This window comes from Solea solea, chromosome 6 (assembly GCF_958295425.1).
Source record: "Solea solea chromosome 6, fSolSol10.1, whole genome shotgun sequence".
NCBI lineage: Eukaryota > Metazoa > Chordata > Actinopteri > Pleuronectiformes > Soleidae > Solea > Solea solea.
In genome coordinates, this window is record NC_081139.1 from 148041 (window position 1) to 166860 (window position 18820).

The window sequence follows — 18820 nt, forward strand, 5'->3', positions numbered from 1 at the left end:
GGTCTGTCCACACTCCTACGACCCTTTTCCACCAATGTTTCCAGGAACTTATTTTTTCCTGGTTTGCATTTCCACTACACGTCATACGTCCTCCACATTTTTGGAATGACTGATAAATGTCTTCTTTTAAAGGTGGGTCGTTCCACCAATCAGCACTCTTTAGCACACAGCCCGCCCCTCTTAGAGTCCCCAGTAATCTGAAAAGTCCCTGTTGCGAGCAGGTACTTCTTTCGGTGAAAGTTTGGGGTCGAGGGAAAGTTTTTCGCCGGGTAATTCCGGTCAAATGGGCCAAGGTTTGTTCAAAGTCCCGGGTAAATGTGAAAAGGTTCCTGTGGTGAAAAAGCAGCTCTAGACCGCACTGTTTGATTCTCGTATCAGATTTATTGTAACCTTACACAATGAAAGAAAAGATCATTTTTTAATGATTTATGATTTTATGAATTTATGCATATCTGCCAGTATACACGGTTTGTACTTATTGTTGCTTCACTTTTGACCAATTCACCACCAATATTTTAATACCGGTTCTAAAAAGCCATCTGGAGAAGAGACACATAGTCTGATGTTTGATTTCTGTGTCGTGAAACAACAACATTAAAATTAATTTGTTTGCTTCTGTCGGGTAATGCAAGCATAGTCTTTCTCTGTTTTTTTTGCACGAATCCCGTGTAAAGGGGGTTTTGGAAATGAAAACGCAACAAACAAATCAACAAATCACAGTCAGAGCACAGGCAGAAATGTGAAGGACTGGAATCTGCTGCCTGGATTAACCCTTACTGGGACAGATGGCTCCATCCCACGGTCCGACCCAACACGCCCCAGTCAGCTTCTCACACCTCCTTCATTTGTGTGTGTGTGTGTGTGTGTGTGTGTGTGTGTGTGTGTGTGTGTGTGTGTGTGTGTGTGTGTGTGTGTGTGTGTGTGTGTGTGTGTGTGTGTGTGTGTGTGTGTGTGTGTGTTCCACTGAGAGAACGAAAATAAAAAATTTGCAGGCCAACATTGGCCAAGATGGTGGCCGGGTCTGTTTTGGTTTTGGAATATGACGCCAGTCTGCTCGCCTTCCACTTGTGTGTGTGTGTGTGTGTGTTGATAATGATCCATGAGGACTTGCTTCAGTGTCTTCTTGAAAAATGTGGACCAGCTTGACATGAAGAGCATGTTTGTTGTCGAGATCTTTTGAGAAATGCTTCTGCACAGCAGCCGGGTCTGTGACTGCTGCCAGGCGGCTTCTCCGCGATCATCCACCCTGGTATTCTACAACCGTTTATTTTGTTTAGTCACATTAAAATTGGCACAGTCAACATGTGGTCAATTTGGAAAAAGAAAAAAAATACTTGGTCGCCTACTGTGTTCAGTTTCAGTGCTTTTTTACTTTTGATTAACTCACAAAATACTGTATATTGTGTCAAGTATTGGGCTGTAAATTCAGATATCTTCAGAATTTTTCAATATGTGCAAAATATACAGCCTTGAAACCTGAGTTAGCCTGCGAATGTCTTTTTGACTTTGTAACATGTGGCGTCCACAGGGAGTAGAGGCCAAATTAGGTCATGTAAAAATATGTAGATTCTTGCGTCAGGTAAAAGGAAAAAAAAAAATCATCAACAGTTCAATGGGAGATCAATAATCAATAACATTTTAAAGACGCAGCTCTTTGAAAGGCGACAAATATTACGAAAAAGGAAACTTGAACTTGCTTAATTAAACAATAATATTTCACATATTATTGTTTAATTGGTTAATTCCCCAGGGCTGAGCTGTCTTTGGACCCAGTGGTGTCCTTTAAATGTCTGTGAAAACGGACGACACAGGGATGCATGAAACTGTCCGCGTTACAAAAAATCACAACACCAAAGCGTTTGAAAAGTGTGTGGAAGAGCTTTGGCGATTTAAAAAAAAAAAAAAAAAACCTTAAGTGTAGAAGCTCACATTTTGTGTTATTACTTTAACTTTATAGTGAAATGACTGATTCTGATGGACATTCAGTACAAGATAAGATTAGATAATCCTTTTTTCAGCAGCATATCCTCAGTATTGTTCCTGTATTTACTTTCCCTGATTCCCTCCATGTTAAAATCACATAATTGCCTTTAGTTTGTAACTGATCATTTGAACGAGTTGAATAATTATTTGATATCCTTTCTTTTCTCATAAAACATCTGAGTGGTAAAAATCACAACATCAGACCTTTTGAAAAGTTTGTGAGGAAGAACTTTGGGTGTCTTTGCCGCAAATGAGGAAGTACGCAACAAAATCCGCTGACTCACCCGTTAGCTAAGCCTAGCATAGCTGTTACCTCCACCCGAGTAACGTGGCAGATGAGCAGGTCGTGCCACGTCTTATTCATTCCAACTTGATTTTTGGCAATAACCTTAGTGTAGTGGGTCATATTTGTGTCATTGCTTTAACTTTAAAGTGAAATGAATGGATTCTGATGGACATTCAGTACAAGATAAGAAACTTTCCCTGATTCCCTCCATGTAAGAAATCACAGGATTGCCTTTAGTTTGTGGGTTAACTGATCATTTGAATCGGTTGAAGAATTTGGCGGCAGTTATTTGATATCCTCTCTTTTCTCATAAAACATCTAAGTGGTCTCAGGTCAGCGGCTCGAGGAAAACTATTTTTGACCACACAGATCGGAGGATTTTAATATTCTGCGTATGAAAGGGAGAGTAGATGATGTAAGGATTAAAGGAGAAGGTTTTTCTTTTTATAGATTTGAAGAAGTAGTTGAAGGGAGAGCAGCAGAGTCTTATTTAAAGTCCTCATCTTTAAATAACTTCGCCTTCTGTAATGTTTTGTCAGCGATGATGTGGGTTTTGTTTTTTATAACCCCTTATTTAATATTAAAAAAATAAGTCATTCTTTTGAGCTCTTTGATGTAACCGGCGTCCTGCATGACCCGAATGCCTGAACATGCGCTGAATAAGAAGAGCCGGGTCTATTTTTAGAACAATTATGATAATGAATCATTGGCAAACACATTTACGATGCCCCACTTTTCAACCATGACTCTGATCAGGACCAGTACGTGTATATTGTGTTGTTTATGTGTTTGTTTGTTTGTTCATGTTTTTTTTTTTTCTATCCCTGTATTTTCGAGTTGGCCAGGAGATGAACCCACAGAGCTCCGACTGAATCATACGTGTTTCTGTACCGTAGTGCGTTTGTCGTTCCTCTGAACTTGTAACTAGGTCACACTGATGTGTATCTGTTGTTATTGTTATATATGTGGGTATAAATATGAAGCCTTGCTTGTGAAGGAAATATGGATTGTGGTGGAAAACAAACTCCAATTAGTGCGATAATGTCATGAATCACAATTATAATCATATAATAATAAGAATGACATTTTATATCATCCAGGGCAGAATGATCCAAAGAGAATATCTATATAATGTGATTATAATTTTGATTTTTTCATGGATTGTCATTATTATCATTATATACTGTATTCTAATATAAGGATGAGACATTTTTGGCCCCCAATACGATCCTGTAAATCCCATAATTTTGACCAGTATGATGGAATTTTTTACGATAAATGTAAAAATGAAACACATTACAAAATGGTATTGGATTTCTTTGCACTATTTTGTCAGGTAACAAAATTTTGCTAATTGTGTTATTCGAAGTTGCAGTTTTGACTTGATAACGATTGACTGTTCATCCCTAACATACCCATACAAGCCCAAATCTCATATCACTATAATTCTGACCAAAAATGGCACCAAAAACACAGTAAAATCTCTTCACGTTACATTTTGTTAAGAACCTTTGTGGGGTTTGTCTGTAGAGTTTTAATTGGACACAGCCAGAGCGCCTCCTGTCTGAAATCCATGTTTGTGCACATTGTTGAATAGCTTACGAGGAAACAGATGATAATGTTATTAATGTCACATTAGTGTTTTGAGGGCGGAACAAGAACAACAGGGAACAGTGGAATACATTGGTTATATTTTTGAAGTGTCACAATTGGCAATAATTTTAATATTTTTTATTAATTTTTGCGGTAATTAAAATTTTACTTCAATCTCCTTTAAAATGGAAATGAAATCTCTTCACCAAGTTTCATAGATGGAAACAGACTTCTGTTCTCGACCTCCATTTGGTTCGTAACTGTCACTGTTAGCTCTGCAAAAGTTGGTAGGTTGCATAAATTCCCATGCAATGCTATTTTGAGTAATTCCCAAATTCCTGAACTTAACCCAATCCCATAGAAAGTTTCTGGAAATTTACTGATAATGTTCCATCCCTTTGCAACCCTACAAGAGATTTCTTGTTTTGTTGAACGAAAATAACCGGAAAAATATGGATAACGGGATACGTGCCCCCTTGTGCTTGTGGCAAAGCAGTATCAGGTCATGTGAGTCTCTCTGAGTTTTCAGCTTCTGTAAACAATGCTTTCGTAGTCGATGTGTTTTCTTTAGAGCCGGATTTACACGTTTGGTCGAACACCTGTGGAGAATATGAACACTGTACACAGTAAATGTAAATATGAGGATCAAAGTTATGATCATTTGTTACTCAATTCCAGTGCAGTGACAGCATGAAAACAGGGCCATCGTGATTAAAAAGCATTCATGTTGGGTTGATGGCTTAGCTCATTTATGTTAAAACAACCTAAAAAATAAACAACAAATTCAATCTTTTTTTTTACAATTAATTACAAGAATACCAGGCTTTTTCCTGTACTGAGTTTGAGGGCGGCTTGTTTTCTTACTGAAGCTGTTTTGTCGTCAGCGTTGAAAAAAAAAAAGACAAACTTAACTGGAGCTAACAAATTGTGGGATTTTGATAGTCTTCAGGAGCACCGGAAACAGGAAATGGCTTACGGTTTATATTTATTTGTTGGAGCTAGACCTACGACAGTCAGCTGACTGGGCAACAGAAAAGTGTCACTCGGTGTATTTTTCTCGTACAAAGTTTGACAAAGTTGAAGTTTCTTGTTGAGACAAACAGCCACAAACTGAGCTGGAAAAAACAAACTGCTGGGACGTTGTTGTCCTTTGTTGTCTGTTGTGTTGCGTTCAATGTTGTCGTTCTTTGTCACCGCACTGGTACAACAAGTCAAGTGAGGGTACCAAGGACTTAACCGTACTGTACCAAACCAGTTTGGGAATCAAATGCTCAACCTTCCAGTTGAAAGACGACACGCTCTACCACTGAGCCACCGTTGCCTCAAAAATGACACATGTTAAAAAAGAGCGATTTAAAGATTTTATGAATCTTTCTCAGATCTGTTTTTATAAAACCAGCCCTATTAATAAAAGTGAGTCCAGCCACAAACTCTCTTCTCATTATCACCTTTTTCCTTCCTTCCTTATTTTAACTGCAGTTAGTCAGTGTGTCAGTTAAATTCCTGCCTCTAACCCTCAGGGCCTCATTCACGCAGAAACTGTCTCACACATTAGTTTGTCTGCAGAGGCAGGAATAGAAGAAAACTTTGTTTTTAGTGATTCTGTTACCTCGGGGTCAGGAACAAGGTCCTCCTCCAAATTTGTCCAACAAACACAGTTGGGAGAATATATTAGTTTTTCTTTTTCACCACAAAGTTCTCCAGCGTCACAGAGAATCTAATGAAGGTGGAAACACAGTTTGGATTAAATCATGAAACCTTTTAATTCTTCGTTCTGAGAGGAAAGAAACACATGGTCATATTTCCTTTGATTTCCTTGAGTCTGAACGGCGACATTCAAGGATATTTGGACACGCATTCGCTCGGGTCTTGTTTGAGTTGACAGTAAAATGTTCAGTTTCTTTTCTATGGAGCTTTGTGGCTGTTTCGGAGTTCGCAAGAGGAAAAGAAATATGAGAAAAAACACACTTCACTCCGGGTCACTTGCGTCTCTGGACCAAAATGACGCCCCGATTTCCAGAAAATCCTCACTCCGGGATCAAAGTAGATCTAATGAAGATGTGGTGGACCCAGAGCTCGACGTTGTCCGAAGAGTCCGACCCGACGTCGTGCAGGGAATTCAATGTAGGTCAGAAAACAGAAATGGCGAGGCCGGGTCTGGAGGGGGGAGAAAATGTGGGGCCAGGGTTCTTCCTTGCTCTGAGGGGACGTGAACCTGTTGTTTTTAGAAGCTGTGGTTGTAGCTGTATCCAAGCTTTTAGTGTGTTTGATGTCAATTTTCACGAAAAAACTGCATATTTTTGTTCATTTTTTGTCCATCTTCTCTCTTCAACGGTGGTTGTTGCCATATCCAAGCTTTTATAACCACAGTTTTTATGTTTTTAGTGTTTGATGCCAATTTTCAGCAAATTTTTGTTGCTTTTTAATTTTTTCTTATCTTTTTTTTTTCCTCTTCACTTTCCAGTCCTCGTACACGGTCAAACATTGCTGAAGTGATTGTATGTGAATAGCACTGAACGGTTAAGTAACTGCTTGATTTTTGGGCACCTGTTACGATTTGGATTTGTGATGCGAAATAGTCGCAGTATTCAAGTTGAAAGACAAATGTAGTGTATCTTTATATACTTTATTATTATTTCTCTGCATTTGACCCATCCTAGAATTAGGAGCAGTGGGCTGCCTCACTGAGTAGCACCCGGGAGCAATGGGGATTGGGTACCTTGCTCAGGGGTACCCCAGCACTTTTTTTGGCCTGGTGAGGACGTGAACCGGTGATTGGACATCGGTCATTCCGCGGAAGTCCAGAGGGGCTACCGTAAAGCTCTTTTTCTCTGCTTTCCGGTTTGTTTTTGAGTTTTCTAGATATCACAAGCGGTCTACGAGTTACGATAATGAGAAGTACGCATGCTATGGCGGTAACAGATGGGTTAAAATACAAAATCAAATCCAGGATCTGGAGAGTAGTGACACCACTAATAGAAGGGCAGACACTTAAAATAGTCTGCCACCAATCAAATATAGATGAGGCGCTTGAATTTGAGTGTCACAGTGGTTTTGTTTTTTCTTCTTCTTCTTCGTCTGTGTTTAAATCTCGTGTGATGTTTTTCTAATTCAGTCACATTTAAACTCTCTGTGATTCAGCAGCTGTTGTTTGTGTGTTTATGGTTTTATAGACGGACAACATTTTCAGAGAGGGTTTTTGTAGTGAATTTATAGTCTTTTTTCTTAAGTAACTGAGCGGAACTTTTTTAGCTTTTTAAAAATGAATGTTTTGCAAGTTCAGTCGAGGCGGTGAAGAGAGAGACACGAGTCAGGGAACGAGTCGATGTGGAATTGATCCCGTGTAAACTGAGGTGTCTGTGGAGACAAACTGGGAAGATCGAGGTCACGATGAGGGTCGTGACCAGTCGAGATTTAACTGTGGTTGATTATTATAATAACCGTAAAAAAACATAAAAAAGGCTTTTTGTTTTTGATGGTTTTTAAAAACCACACCATTACACAGTTCAGTTAGGCTGGGAATAATAAGTATTTGAGGTTTGTGGACTCGCATTAAGTCGGTTAGAGGTGCTGTTTGAATGGGATCTGTAGAGAAAGGAAACCCAGCAGCGCTGTATTTTAAAAAATTCCTCACGGTCACCCTTTAACGATGACCATAAACACGACCATCACATTACCACATTGAGTTGTTTTCTGCAATAAATCTGTGTCACGATCGTTGTTTTTTCTTTAAAATGTTTCCACTCCTCGTCTTGTTTTTCTCTCTTACATTTCCTCCTGCTTCTGTTTTCTCCCCACACCCTCGTTTTTTTCCTGCTTTCATCGTAGAGAAGTGCAAGTAACAGTAAATGTGGCAGCCATCTTGGAATCCCATATCAGGGTTGGTGAAGTTGCTCTGATTTTCAGAGTTGGGAATGTGACTCGACTCAGGAAATACCAACTTCCGGCGACAACCAGTTGGTTTGATGATGTTCTGAAGCAGCCTGGGATCATGGGAATTCTTAAACTAATAGTTCTGAATCTTAATGCAATGTTTTATCAGGGTTATCACTGTCATATAAAGGTATTCAGGTTTCCCACGTGTCTTTGAAATTTTTAAGGCCCTTGAATGTTTTTAGAAATCTCCCTAAATAGATATGGGTCATTGATAGTGCTTGGAAGAAAGAATTGACGTTGATATTTAGGTAAATGTCTCCCTTGTTTGTTACGTCGCCACCTACTGTTTCACGCCCTGCATTGCTTGATGTTGCACACTACTTTTATATATATTTATATACATATACACTTATTTATTTTTTTCTTCACTGCTGTCTTCAGCAGTCTTCAGACGAAAAACCAGGTTACGTCATTAATTAATTAACTGAATCCATTTTTTTTTTTTTATTCATTCATGGATCTACACTTTTATCAGGGAAGGTCATCAGTTGTTGCACAGACCTTAAAATGTGGTCTTTGCTATTAAAACTTTTTAAGCTTTCTCACCTATACGGTAAATACTAGAAAAAAACAATAATTTCCCTTCATAGGAAGTCTTAAATCCCCGTTTCACGTCAACTTTTCAAAACCTGACCCCTCACTGGGTTGTTCTGCTCCGTCACCTTTTTTCTAGAAAAAAACCCAAAAGAGAGTTCTGAATCCATAGGACCTCATCGCTCTCTCTATTTCCAACCCTTGTTGGGTCGTATCTATGGCAACAGCTGAAGCCTGATATCATCGACGTTATTTGCACTGGAAATTATTTCCATTACTCTTTTCATCCGTTTCCTTTTTCTGTGTGTGTGTGTGTTTTGTGAAGAACACACATCGCCGGATCATTATTTACGGTGTGTTACAGCACAGACGGCAGCTACAGTCGCCTTGTTTCTGGACATGAGTTGTGTTTGGATGCAGCAGTGGAAGCTCAGTTCGCCTGGCAATATCTCCACAATATCTCGCTTCCTTGATCCTCTCCTTGAAATGCTAATGATGATTCCAACAACGCCCACCCAGCTCAGCTGGTGAAGATGTTGGTTGTGTTAAACCAAGAACCCAGTCAGCGCGAGACGTGCGAGGAGCTGAATTTTTACTAACATCTTCTGCCTTATTATTTCACCCGCACTCAATTTCACAGGCTGGTCAATGGAGCTTTTGTTTTTCGGGGGGTGTATTGAATTAATTAGGCCCATAGCAATGACAGTGTTTTACTCCTGGTTATGTGCCAGGCCTCTGCACTCGAGTCCAAATTGAAACACCTCACAAGTCCACTTCCTGTGAGCAGTAGTGTCCGAGTGGAGTTGAATCAATGGTTGCATCTGTGTGGGGAGAGAACTGACAGTTGGCTGAAGATATTCTGTAAAAGACTCACTACCTGCCTGAGAATGACTGAGCTGATACAGTGTGTTCTAGGAATGGGCGCTTGAGTGTAAAAAGTTGATCAGTTACTGTGACTTTAGGTAATATATTTGTGGTGCATCTATTATCACAAGTAGGGATGGGAATTGGCATCGGTATCGGTTTGATACTGGTCAAAGTCACTGGGTCGGAAAGCAAAAGCAATTTAGCCGAGTCATTTTTGAGCTTTCTTTGGGTTTCATACGTTCATAAATGATCTAAAATTTACTGTATTGGACTAATATCGGTATCGGTAGATACTCCAGGTTGTGATATTGGTATATGATGCAAAAATAGTGGTATCGTCCCATCCCTAATCACAAGGTGGCAGCATTTGGTTAGTGGACGTCATGTGTTGCAGAAGTGATGACGTTTAAGAGATTCCTTGAATGCATCTTGAAGCTGCTCCTCTAATGCTGCCCAGATGTGACACAAATTTGTTGTGCGACACGTTTACGTACAAAGTCAATACACAGACGAACCGCCACTGTCCTGTGTGGTTTCAGGACACCACCCGCAGCCGGAAACAACTTGGCGAGTTTCGGGAGCTCGGGATCGTACGGATGAGAACTGAAAACAAATGCCCGTTACTTCTGTTTAAATTACGGTGACTTGCCGCCAGCTTTGTTTGGAATGGTGAAGTCCTGGGTCCGGCTTGCGTTTCGACAGAGAACAGTACCTTTACTTGGTAGCCACTGTGTGGGCTGTGCTCGTTGGCCGTGTCAGCGAGGTAGGAGTGAGTCTACCTTCGCCTTGATCGTACCACACCATTTTACTCTGGTACCCCAGGGGAAGGGTCTGGTTGTTTTGGTACTATTCCAAATGGAAATGCAAAAAACAAATTAATTAATTAATTAATATTTCAAATACTATACTGATACTTGAAACAGCATTTTTTTCCTCGATATTCCCATCCCTGCTTTGTTCCATTGACGTCAGAAAAGATTTCACCTTTAATCCGGTTCCTCTTGATGTGAAAGTGTTTGGAAGTTTGTAGTCAATGATAAATGAATTTTTGTCAGACCTCTATTAGACTTTTGTGAGACTGCGAGCCCCTGTGGAGTAGCTAATAACAGAGATGGCATAGAAGAATTGGCAGTGATTGTAATATCTAGTGTTTGTTGTGCAGGGAGCCTTAAGCGCTGCCGGCAATGTCACTTACTTATAAAGGGAGTAACTCTGTGAATTTGTAATTTCTATGATTAAACTGATGCCTGTTGAGAAGTTTTAATTCAGTGCAATGGTGTAAGAAAGCGAGCCTCTTTCATGTGTGTGTAAAATATACGCTTGCTTTAGTAAAGTCCTCACGTCTGTGATTTATCACCATTGTCACTGAGTGTGGCTGCAGTGGGAGCCTCTCCCTGTGTCCCCTCACATCTATTTTTACCAGCTAATTGCTTACCAACCTACTGAAGATGAGACAGGTAGATGAAGAGAAAGGGTGAAAGCAGAGAGCAAGGAATAAAGAAAGTTCTCTGCTGTCGCTGAACAGATTCTGCTCGGAAGAAGCTTCAGGCCTTTTTAAACACAGCAACAGAACTTTCCCTGGATAATATATTTTTCTTTTTTGTTCTTGATAAGTTTTCCGTAAACACGGAAGAAATGTCTTCCTGTACAAGAACTCCTTCAAATTCACTCAATACTGAAAAGAAGGCATGGACCATGGGGGTAAAGCTAGCAGGGTGAAGCTTTTGGTTTCCCAAAGTTGCGGATTGATTGTATACTGTACACAAAAAAAACAAGTAGCATTTTGAGATCTTTTCATTTTGGGAGCTGTTTCCCTCAAAAATTGCATTTCAAGGCTCACAAAACTCCAGTTCCATGTGGATTAAAAGCTGATATGGTACAAAACTGTTTGTGGATTCTTCTAAATGCTGTTGTATACTGTATGTGCCAGGCCTGTATGTGGCACTGTAACACTGCCACAGAAATCCACCCAATACTGAGAAGAAGGTTTTGACCATATGGGTAAAGCTAGCGGGGTTAAGGTTTTGGTTTTCCCAAAGTTGCTTATTGGTTGTATAAACAAAAACACAAGGGTAGCGATTGGCATTTTGAAATCTTTTCACTCTGGGACCCATTTTAAATGTGTGTTAAGTTAGCGGGGTTAAGGTTTTTTGGTTCCCAAAGTTGTGTATTGGTTGTGTACACAAAAAAAAACAACGGGTGCAATGGGCATTTCGAGATCTTTTCACTTTGGGACCTTGTTCCCAAATGAAATTGTGTTTTAAGGCTCCCAAAACTCCAGTTCCATGTGGATTAAAAGATAATATTATTCCAAACTTTTGTGGATCCTCCTAAACTAAAGATACTCTGACTTTTACGCGCTCTTTTCAGTGTTGTCATGTCACCATTGTCTTTGCCGTTGATGCCGCGCTGACCAACTGTCAACAACCATTGAAGACAAATGGTAGAATCTCACCATCGTCCTGCTAGACAACACAAACGCCCGCCGTCACCACCTCCGTGACAACATATGTTAGAATCCCACTGAAGTGCTACGACCAGACTTCACACTTTACCCCCGTGTGAGAGGAAACAAACAAAGCATCATCATCATCATTTCTGTTAGAGTCTGTTTTCAGTGACGAACCGTCTGAGACACTCTTACCATTCATGGATTTTTTTATCTATCAATATTAAATGATCTCTCAGTTGTGTGAATACTCTTCTCCACTCCAGCTCCCCATGCAGTCATGGAGAATGAATGAATCAATGAATATATGAAATACTATATCTCAGGCATTGTACGTTCCCTGTCTTATTTACCTCAAGTCTTTACATTTTTTAATTGATCAGTGAAATACAGTAAATTATGTTAGAAATCATCACCTTTTCCCGTGGAAAATAGGTGCACAAAATTAATTTTAATTTGTCTAAACCCATTGATTTTATTCATGCAGATCTTTGTGAGCATGTGGCTGCAGTACTTGTGGTTGGCCAGTAGGTGACAGTAGTTATTGTAATTGTTTTTTTCCCGCATGGAAGTGGCATAGTAGAGTGAAAAGATCTCAAAACGCCAAATGTTACCCTCGTGCATTCATGTAAACAACCAGTTAGCAACTTTGGGAAACCTCACATTTAACTTCACCACCTTTATGCTTATACTCTACGTCGTCTTCTCCAATTTTGGCATATTTCTGTGGCAACTTTAGGTTTTGTGCAAGAATATTGGGATGATTTGTTTTGTAACATCTGTTATGGTTGCTGGTGCACCATGGGATTTTTGCAATTTTCACAATGTTCCCTGGCAATACAACAAAGTAAAACAACAAAACACTGCGATAAATCATGTTAAGAAAGGGGATTTGTACTTTATTTGAACCGGTTCCCAGTGTTGCAAAAAAATCCCATAATTCCAATAGAGTGTTTCTTATTTGCAATATTTCTAAAATTCCTGAATCATTTACAACCTACCAGTTCCTCATTGGTCAGTACTGCAGTATCGATAAGCGTCTGGAAAAACGTTAATGTTTATTCTTCAACATTTGAAGGTAACGCTGCATTATTTTCTCTCCCGTCATCATGGCCGACAAGCTTTTCTAGACTTTAGAGAACGTGACCATGAGAGGACAGTTGGGTCAGAAGGACAATCGGCGTCCAGACGTCCTCAGCTGCAAATACTAGCATTGCATCAACAATGAACATCGATAGGTTATCGCCAAACAGTCCTTACTAGACATACTGGTGCTCAGCCGGAAAGATAAAATAAATATTTGTGATGTATTAACTGAACCGTTTGCTCAAACCTTGTCTGTCCTTCCGTGTGCAGGTACAACCCGCGCTCCACGTGAAGGAGAAGTCAGTGGCGTGGACTACAACTTCCTGTCAGTGGAGGAATTCCTGGAGTTGGAGAAGAGCGGGACCTTGTTAGAAATCGGAACCTATGACGGTAAAGACAGATTTAAAACATTTCTGTTTTATTGGGCTATGTATATTGAAATATGTCAAAATAAGGAGGAGTTGGAATCATTTGTTGCACCTTTTTATGCAACATATGAGCTCTTTTACAGGTATTTTAGAGCAAAGTTCACATTATGAGCCCTGTCTTGTATTACATGCATTGTACTCTCGGATAAATTACCCATTATAGTGAATTATGAGGTGTTTACATGTGTGTTACAAGTCACACAACTAATTGCCCCTTTTCAATCGGCAGCACCAGAATAAAATCACAGGTGACCTCAAATAACCCACCATGACCCCATGCCGGTGTCAGCCTTAGGCGGAATATGAGAAAAGAAATGATTGGGGGGGGATGACACTGTGTTTTCTAGCGTTTCACGCTACAATTCTTTGATTTACTCGTCCAGATCTTTTCTTTCTGTTTCTGTTATTGTCTCTGGTGTCGATATACACGTCAACACAATAACAATGCACAGTCACTCTGGTTAAAACATACTTTTATTCTACGTTGACCAGTGTTGGTTTTTCTACGGCTGATTTTTAGTCAAGAGGGCAGCCGGTGGTATGACAATTTGTTTTCCTTTTTTTGGGCCCATATTTTTGTTAATTGATGATAAAAGCAATTGCTTCAGAAACCAATTATTGATCAACATTATGAGCCGTCTCTCCAATCTATAACTTTACGTCTGCACTGCAGTGCGTTTATAAACATACGGCAAAAAAATCAAGGTAATTTTTTCTTGTTTTCTTGCTTTTTGTATTTTCTAACCCTTTTGTATTACTTTTGTGTGTAATTTGTCGTATTTGGCTGATTAATCAATAATAATAATATAATTTGTTAAAAATCACTTGGTGATTGGTTTTTTCCTTAACTGTGATAATTCGCTTACAAGGAGGGATGAGTGAGCTGTAATTACATGTATCGCCACACGAGACTCATCCAGGATGGTACCGTACTGTCTGTTTATGGCCACTTCAGTGCCTAACGCTGCCCCTTGTGGTGGAATCTCTCAGGACGGCTGTTAATTTGGGGCCATAAAGAGCTGATCCAGGAGATCAGACGTTGCAGTGAAGCCACAGCGTCGAGATCTCAGCGTCTGCCAAACCCTGGCAACAAATAACAAACAAGCGCCGACCAAAGTAACAAATCAGGCAGAAATTGGAACTCCCTGTCGTATTTTGCCACTTTATTAAATCAGTCGAGTTTGTGCTTGCGCACAATTAAAATATTTCTGTGCGGCGTCCAAAGGCAGTGTTGGCTCATAATTGTGTTCTGTCGCCAACAAAAGAAAAGGAAAAAGAGCGATATTTCATTTTGAATCAGTTTTAATTCAGTCTGTGATCTGTGACACGACTCCATATTAATATTAATCCGGCTTTGACCGTGATATCATGACGGAAAACCTCGTCTGTGTGTGGAACAAACTCCAGCGGTGAAACAAAGACACTGTTCCGGTGTGGATTTAATAACTTTAAGTTTAGAAACAGCTTAATTATATACCGTGATGTAGAGAATTATTTTGTGTTTATTCCAGGATTTCAATATTTTAATAGATTTTTGGCTTCTGAATGTTGGGCACAGACATTTTTTATTCTGGAATAATTGTGAAACCGACTCATTTACAATTTAAATTTTGAAGTGCAGTAAAAACATTTTCCGTCTCATTAACATGTTGGCTTTGTCTTCTGCTTCTCTAATGTGTTGTGGACTCTTCAGGTTTTTACTTTGGATGAAAATGTCTCAGTTTGGGTGGAGAAAAAGAAAATAATCCATTTTATTTGGTCCCAGTCTTTCACCTATGAGTCAAAATATTAATTTACAGCTGACACATTTTTGGCAGTGAATTGATTTTACTATTAATTCAAAAGGAACTGCATGATTCAAAACGCCTTTGTGACGTGTTGCTCCTCTTCCTCTTCATGACCAAACAGGAAGTGACGGGAGGTCGTGTGTTAGAGTTAAAGGGCTGATATGCAACACTTTTGAGCTGCTTTTAGAACTTGAAGACGATATTGGCATAAACATCAGATCAGTATTAACACTGGTTTTATCTCTCAACCTTTGCTTTGAATACTGTCTGCCATTCAAATACAAGAAGTACCTTTGTGGCTGTGATCACACTGAACGTATATATTAGGGGTGGGAATCTTTAGGTGCCTCACAATTCGATTATAAAACCGTTATCGATGCAACTTTAAATCAGTCTTTTGAAAATCTCACTCACCACTTAGCCACCACTGTTTTAACAACAACAGTGTTATCATTTGTTACAACAGCGTTGACCTCGAGTCACAAATTCACATGTGATAAGTTTGTGAATCGATTCACAATCGTCCACGTATGAACCGTGGGTCGTCTTCATAATCGATGTCTTTCCCGATATCTAACATATAAACTCAGTGTTTTGACCAAACTGGAGATAAATAGCTTCACAGATTTTCACAGATAAATCCAGCTCGGCTATTTGCATACAAAGGCTGTGACCAAACCTCCCCCCCACCTCCCAACCTCTGACCCCTCCCCTCTTGTCCTCCTTCTCCTAAAATGCCCTTCCTTTATCTGCCTTTATTTATTTATTCTTTTTAATCCCCCCTCCTCCTCTTTGCCTTCTTCTTCTTTGTTGCCTAGGTAACTATTATGGGACGCCCAAGCCGCCGGTGCAGCCCCCCGGTGGGAAAGTGATTAGCAGGAGCGGTAGCGGCGGTGATGCCCCACTGCCAGACGGGCTCAGTGGAAGCCTGCCGGGCTCACAGCACTCCACACCCCGACGCTCCAAGTCCTACAATGACATGCACAATGCTGGAATAGGACCCGGAAACCACCACCAGGAGGACGACGAGGACCTCCCTGACATGAACAGTAGCTTTACAGGTGAGGACGGGGACGACGGGGACGACGGGGACAGCTTCTCTGCTGCTCACTCTGTGACCGCCTCACTTTAAAGCTGCAGTATGCAATGTTTGGCGATGTTGTTGTTGTTGTTATTATTCTGCCTGTTTGGTCTTCAAGAACAGAATTATGTAAGCGTTGTTTGTCTGCTGCGTCTCCGTCGAGCAAAACTATCAGACTCTGACTGAGGGAGCATTTGTGTGTGTACTGCAGCAGAGCACAGGTGTGTAGACACGAGAAATGCTCATCTTGTCAAACTGCTGAACGGCTGTGTTTTTCTGAGCAGTAGAATTCACTTCTTTGTGTTTTCTGTCAAAGTCCAACCTGTTTTCAGTCGTCTCACCTTGCTAGCTTTACTAGCTCACTGTGGAGAGTCGTGAACTCACTTGACACTAGTTTGAACATAACAGATATTTGTTTATATGTTGTAAAGTGATTAAATAAGTGGTCAAACATAAACCCTGAACCCTAAAGTCACGTCCACACTGCTGTGTTTTTGTGTGAAAACTTAGGCCTCGTTCAGACTGTAGCCGGAATCAGATTTGTAAGCAAAACAGATCAGAATCTGACCAAATGTGTGTCCATACTGACATCGTCTTGTCACAACGTCCACATGGATTTCTAGAGTTAAAAACCAAGTAGTTTAAAGAAAATAAACAAAATGGACATCTGTCAGTTTCTGTCCCAAATGATTTTCTTCTGATTTTTAAACTATTGTCTTCCACTGTATTGATCATTTAGCTCCAATTAACTTCCGCCTCTCCAGATCTACGTTGTTGTTGTTGTTGTTGTTATCGCAAGAGGACGCAGAAGACATTTTTTGAAATCCTATCAGAGCGACCGAGATGTTCAGATTGAAACAGATCCGTAAAAATCCAATGAGAACCACATTCAGAACCACCTCTGTATGTGGTTTCAATCAAGATAGATATAATCCGAATATGCTGAATAATCTGAGTTAGGCTGCAGTCTAAACACAGCTAAGTAGCTGTATTGTACTGAGTTTGAAAGTTTTGGAAACCCAACATTTGCTTCCTAACTGGTTCTTAGCGGCCAAAACTGGATTATCAGCCGTCAGTTTTACCTCATTTTCAGACTCTAAATGTCCGTGTTCTTAATTTGAATCTGTTGTTTCTCATTAGTTAAACAAACTAAGCAAACCAGTGAACCTGGATGGTCATGTGATCTGTGTTTTCAGGTAAAGAGGCAAAAGAAAACATTTGTGTGGACGCAAGTCCTCAGATGCAAAACTAAATAGCTGGAATATCGACTATCAAATATCGTTTTGTTAGTTTAGTAGTAGTTTTGATAGTAGGTTCAATTGTAGTTTTGGTAGTAGGTTTAGTAGTAGTTGTGTTAGTTTAGTAGTAGTTTTTATAGTTTTGTACTAGGTTTAGTAGTTGTTTTGTTAGTTTAGTAGTGGTTTTGGTAGTAGGTTTTGTTGTAGTTTTGGCAGTAGTTTGTTTGTAGTTTTAGTAGTAGTTTTGTTAGTTGTTTTGGTTGGAGGTTTAGTAGTAGTTTTAGCAATGTCTTGGGTTTAGTTTGTTAGTAGTAGTTTTGTTTGTAGGTTTAGTAGTAGTTTTATTAATGTTTTGGTTGTAGGTTTAGTAGTAGTTTTAGTAGTAGCTTTGTTAGTAATTTAGTTATTTAGGTAGTTTTGGTGATACTTTTAGTAGTTGTCTTAGTATTAGTTTTTAGGGGTCAATGGAGCACTGGGCAGGCACTGGGCTCCTGCATGATAATTGGAGGAACTGTCTGAAAGGCAGAACCAGTTTTTAATGAACCAGATTTTGATTGACGGTGTTGCAGAAACAAAAACACGACACAGGAGCCTTTTCTGCCTCAGCCCTGTGTGGATTTTGTGATGAAGTCTGTAGACAACGAGTAAATAACCCAGAATGTGCAGTACGTTGTGTTTTATTTACTCACTGATATATAAAGAACATAGTAGTTTTGTACATAAAAACACTATTATAGCATTTCAGTTTGACATAATTATCACATTTTCTTGTTCTAGTCGTTCATTTGAGTCAGAATTTCTGGGTCTGAAATGTTTCAAAGACCAGAAACCACCACTGGTGTGAAAGAGAGTCACATGCTTCCTAAGCTGCTGTTGACACCTTCAAAGTAAACAGTCTCTGAGTACACACACACACACAGCACAGGCAGGGAGAACCGTCTTCAACATCAGCCTGAGAAGACGCTCTGTTTTTATTTAGCCATAATTTGATCCACGCTCTGTTTAGATGAGTGAAAAAAAAAGGAAAAGGAAGAACGTGAGAGGAGATGGATGAAGTGGGAGGAGATGGAAGTGGAGACGAGGAAGCAGGACATTAAAGAGGAAAAGGGGGAGTGGCCATCCTGGAGAGGGTGAAGTGGGCAAATGACTGAAAATGACTGGAGAGAGAAAGAGAAGGAGGTGAAGGAGGGTTTTTTGTTCTGTGAAGGAGGATAAGCTCAGGGAAAATGAGAAAGTAGGAGAACAAGCACAAAGAAGGTGGAGAGAGCAGGAGCACTTCAGGGAGGAGAGAGGCTGCAGAGAACAAGAGCGTCTTTGATTGGTGAGTAAGTGTTTTCTGGGTTTGACTAGATCTGCCTTTATCCATGTGTACAGATATTTGCAACAGTGCCATCTGGCTGTGAGCAGTGGAGTCACCTCCATGTGTGGAGTTAATGATTCTATCAGTATTTCATTAGTATTATTGTTAATATATTGAAGGGGATTTATATTCAATATTCAAAGCAAGAAATTGAGCTTACGTCCAATTAAAATATTGACATTGTTGTCAGAG

At 39.9% G+C, this 18820-nt stretch overlaps 1 protein-coding gene across 10 annotated transcripts in view; it reads left to right on the plus strand.

The window, feature by feature from the left end:
- magi1b (membrane associated guanylate kinase, WW and PDZ domain containing 1b) overlaps positions 1–18820 on the plus strand; it is a 166628-nt gene that overhangs the window by 80778 nt on the left and 67030 nt on the right. For all 10 annotated transcript variants that reach the window (XM_058632173.1, XM_058632183.1, XM_058632172.1 and 7 more), the window contains 2 exons: positions 13005–13124; positions 15768–16010. In XM_058632173.1, coding sequence (XP_058488156.1) covers positions 13005–13124; positions 15768–16010 — 363 coding nt within the window. The remainder of the gene's footprint in view (positions 1–13004; positions 13125–15767; positions 16011–18820) is intronic.